The sequence below is a fragment of the Sinocyclocheilus rhinocerous genome, unplaced genomic scaffold, assembly GCF_001515625.1.
Source record: "Sinocyclocheilus rhinocerous isolate Xijiao unplaced genomic scaffold, SAMN03320098_v1.1 scaffold2697, whole genome shotgun sequence".
In the NCBI taxonomy this organism is placed as follows: domain Eukaryota; kingdom Metazoa; phylum Chordata; class Actinopteri; order Cypriniformes; family Cyprinidae; genus Sinocyclocheilus; species Sinocyclocheilus rhinocerous.
The window spans coordinates 200,368-203,811 of NW_015641431.1; the positions used below are offsets into that span (position 1 = coordinate 200,368).

Consider the following 3,444-nt stretch of genomic DNA (forward strand, 5'->3'; position numbering starts at 1 on the left):
CTGAAACAGAGGTGGAAAGAGGAGAGATAAACAGTGATACTTATGTCCTTTGTCGGTGTCCCTGCCCGGTGGAGTCGCACGGTAGAGTCGATGGTCTTTACATTCTTCGGTCTTCACACGACCGCGACCGCTTCCGCGGTAAACTAAGCTTCTTTTTTATTCGTTTAACAAAACTCAAATTGAATTCAGCTGGACACACTTTCCTGTTTATCACAACAAATGGCCAAGCAAAGCGCACGACACTGACAAGGTACGTGATACAGTACAAGACCAAACGCGATTTCAGCACGTCTCCACACAATGCTGTGTCCCATTTGCACTTTATACATCGTGGAACACACCTGGAGGCTCATCAGCAAAAGGGAAAGGCTTTCTCCAAACAGAGGTTGGCTCACTAGCTAGTGGATGCCATCACCTTGGCTTACCATAGATAGGGCGTGCCATGCCCCTGGGGCTTCCTCCTGGGCATTGGTGCACGACACTAATCTGGCAAACACTTGTAGAGCTACGGGCTGGGTGACACCTAACACCTTTGCGAGATTTTATAGTTTCTGGGTTGAGCCAGTTTCCTCCAGTGTGTTGGGTATGAACAGGTAATAGATGGGAGGGTGGGCTCGGTGTCTTACTTGTGGCACCATTGCCCTCTACAGGGTGCTACAGAGTGCTTTTCCGCTCTTCCAGAAAGTTCCCCTCCGCTCAGCAGAGGAACCTGACGCCAGGCTCAGTAATTGTGTTGCATACATTCGGTCAGCCCTTGTACTAGGCTAGGTGCCCATACATGAGATTATCTTTGGGCAGTCCTTTCCCTTTTTTTGGTAAACCTGTGCCTTTCTCTGGACAGTTTTATTATGTCCATCCCTGCACTGTTAGTTGTTCCATCTCTGGTTAGGTAAGAATTACTGCAGTGGTATATGTAGTAATATCCCTTGGTCAGTCCATATGTGCATATGTGTATTTATATGTCACCTCCCCTTGGTTAGGATGTGGCTCTACTTTCCCAATGTAAATGTATGTATGTGTGTGTGTGTGTGTGTGAGACCCCCTGCTGGCAAGTCGAAATGTGCACAGGCTATTTTTGAGCTAGCGGCCAAAAAGTGAAAAATTTCAAATTTGAGGTTATCACAAAAATGAGTTTGTTAAGCCCTTGTCTAGCAATCCTAATTAATTTTAATGAAAATAACGACATCATGTAGGGGGGAAAATGATTTTGGGTGAATTTTGACCCTGCTAACATCTAACGCTGATTGTTTGTCTCTGCTTTCATTCATACTCACGCTCACACACACAGATCTCTGGAGAGGTAAGAGCAGCTTTCTCTCACTAACTGTGTCGTGACTGTGCTCTTATTTCCTGGTCTGCTGTAATCCAAGCGTCTTCTCTGTATCTCCTTCAGTGATAACGAGAAGTGCTCCATCAGTCAGCAGTCAGTCTGCGAGAGCAAACGCAGCAGCAACGACAGTCTAGCTGACTACGGAGACAGTGTCGACATCCAGTTTAACGAGGACGGCTCCTTCATCGGCCAGTACAGCGGACGCAAAGATCCGAACAGTCACGGCACTCACGGCAGCTCAGGCACCACATCTCCCGTCAATCCCAACATGCCTCCGCCCAGCATCAGCTTTCCCACATCTGTGACAGGATTCCTGGGGCCAAACTAACACTCCACCGCCACACGCACACATCCTTGACCATCTGAATGAAGGGCCCTGATGGTATTAGACAGGATATTGATTTCAGGACAGACAGTCGTTACTATATGATGCAAGAAATGACATCTGCAAACACCGCCAGCTTCACTCTCGCATTATAATGACACACGTGCATCCGACAGACACAAATAATGTGCAGGACAGTTGCTTCTAACATTCCATCCAAGCACTGAAAACTGTTTACAATTTTCACTTCGCTGCTTCAAGTGATGTTTGGATTGTAAATTCTCCCTCATTGGAAGTTTTTCCAGTTCTCTCGCTGAAATTATGCAGAAGAAGGTGTGATAGACAACAGACACAAGCAGGGAAAAGGCACGAATACAACTGTTTGAGAGTGTAGGGCAGACTTGGGCCTTGTTCACGTGGCACACAAATCTGATTGTTTTGAAGATGGGATCTGTAGGAGTGACTGCCTGCACCAATTTTAACGGTCAGTAGAACTGAGGCTGATTCTTTAGATGGTGTAGTCAGTATTTCAGTCAGTACAGGCTAAGATGCATTTCCAGAATTTTTTTTTAACTGTTCAGGCTAAACCAAAACAAAGCGATTTTGCTGCCTCTCTGAACAATGCCTTATGTCGAATACATCAGCTGAAATCACTGCAGTCAACAGAAGTCAGGTCTGAAAGGCTGAAAAGCGAAAATCTTTTTCTATTCATTATGGTTTGAAGGCATTCTTTTCCCATTCACGATTACAAAACATTACATTTATTTGAAGTATTGTTTTTGAATTATTCTTTTACTTATGTTCTTACATTTTTTTAAATATATTTAATACATGTATATACATCTTTTTTTCATAAAGGCGAATATATTTGGTTTATTTTATAATATTTTTTATTTATTTATTATTATTTTATTTTTTGCTTGTAATGCATTTATCTTTATGAATTCATGTTTTATAAAACAGTATGTATGAACATTAATAATCTGCCATGTGTGTCTCTCTGTCTTAATAATCAAAGTTCAGGGCTTTTAACCGTGTATCGTTTGTATTGTTGCCCAAGTGTGTTACCCAAGTAAGTTTTTAAAATAATGGTGTTTTTGATGCAATTTATTACGTTAAATCCCTTTGAAGTACATACAGCCTCTGCACTAAAGCCAAATTTTGTGATCTTAACACTAACATATATTTTTAAAAGAAAAAAGAAAAAAAAAACAGCAAGAAAAACTGATTTCCTGCAGCAAATAACAGCATGAGATGTAGTGCTAGGCTAGTTGATGTAGTGTGAGGCTGTGCCTGTTGTTCTGCTGTAACGCTGAGGCCAAACCCCGGCCAGCAGAGTCGGAGAACTGCTGTGCTCCAGTGTCTGTGTCATCCATCCGTCAGCTTGCAGATATTAACACTCAAACATTGCTAATTATGTACAGTGAATTATTACTAACAATAACAGTCATACAGTATAATCTATCACACATTTGTCTCGTGTCATCAATTGTTCTTTATGGTGTGGGCATTTGTTGAATTGATGTAGTTGGGCTGTTCCTGTCTGAAGGAAATAGCCTTGAACAATATTACGAATAGACACAAACTACAGAACAAACTGATGGTTCATATTCTGAATGTAAGTCATCTTTTACAACTTTTATTTAGTGTTTTCACATTTAACATCTTTATTATTAGATTTAGTGGTATTATTACACTTAATCAGATCTTTAGTTTAGAAAACAGGTCAGAAGTAAAATGCAATTTTTTTAGGGGACTTCTTCTGAATGACTAAATTGTTGTGAATTTC

The 3,444-nt window shown here is 41.3% G+C and overlaps 1 protein-coding gene across 1 annotated transcript in view; it reads left to right on the forward strand.

The window, feature by feature from the left end:
• LOC107754861 (neural cell adhesion molecule L1.1-like) overlaps window positions 1-2,444 on the forward strand; it is a 63,123-nt gene extending 60,679 nt beyond the window's left edge. The window contains exons 27-28 of the mRNA XM_016571465.1: window positions 1,289-1,300; window positions 1,394-2,444. Coding sequence (XP_016426951.1) covers window positions 1,289-1,300; window positions 1,394-1,658 — 277 coding nt within the window. The 3' untranslated portion in view covers window positions 1,659-2,444. The remainder of the gene's footprint in view (window positions 1-1,288; window positions 1,301-1,393) is intronic.
• Window positions 2,445-3,444: the final 1,000 nt, after the last annotated feature.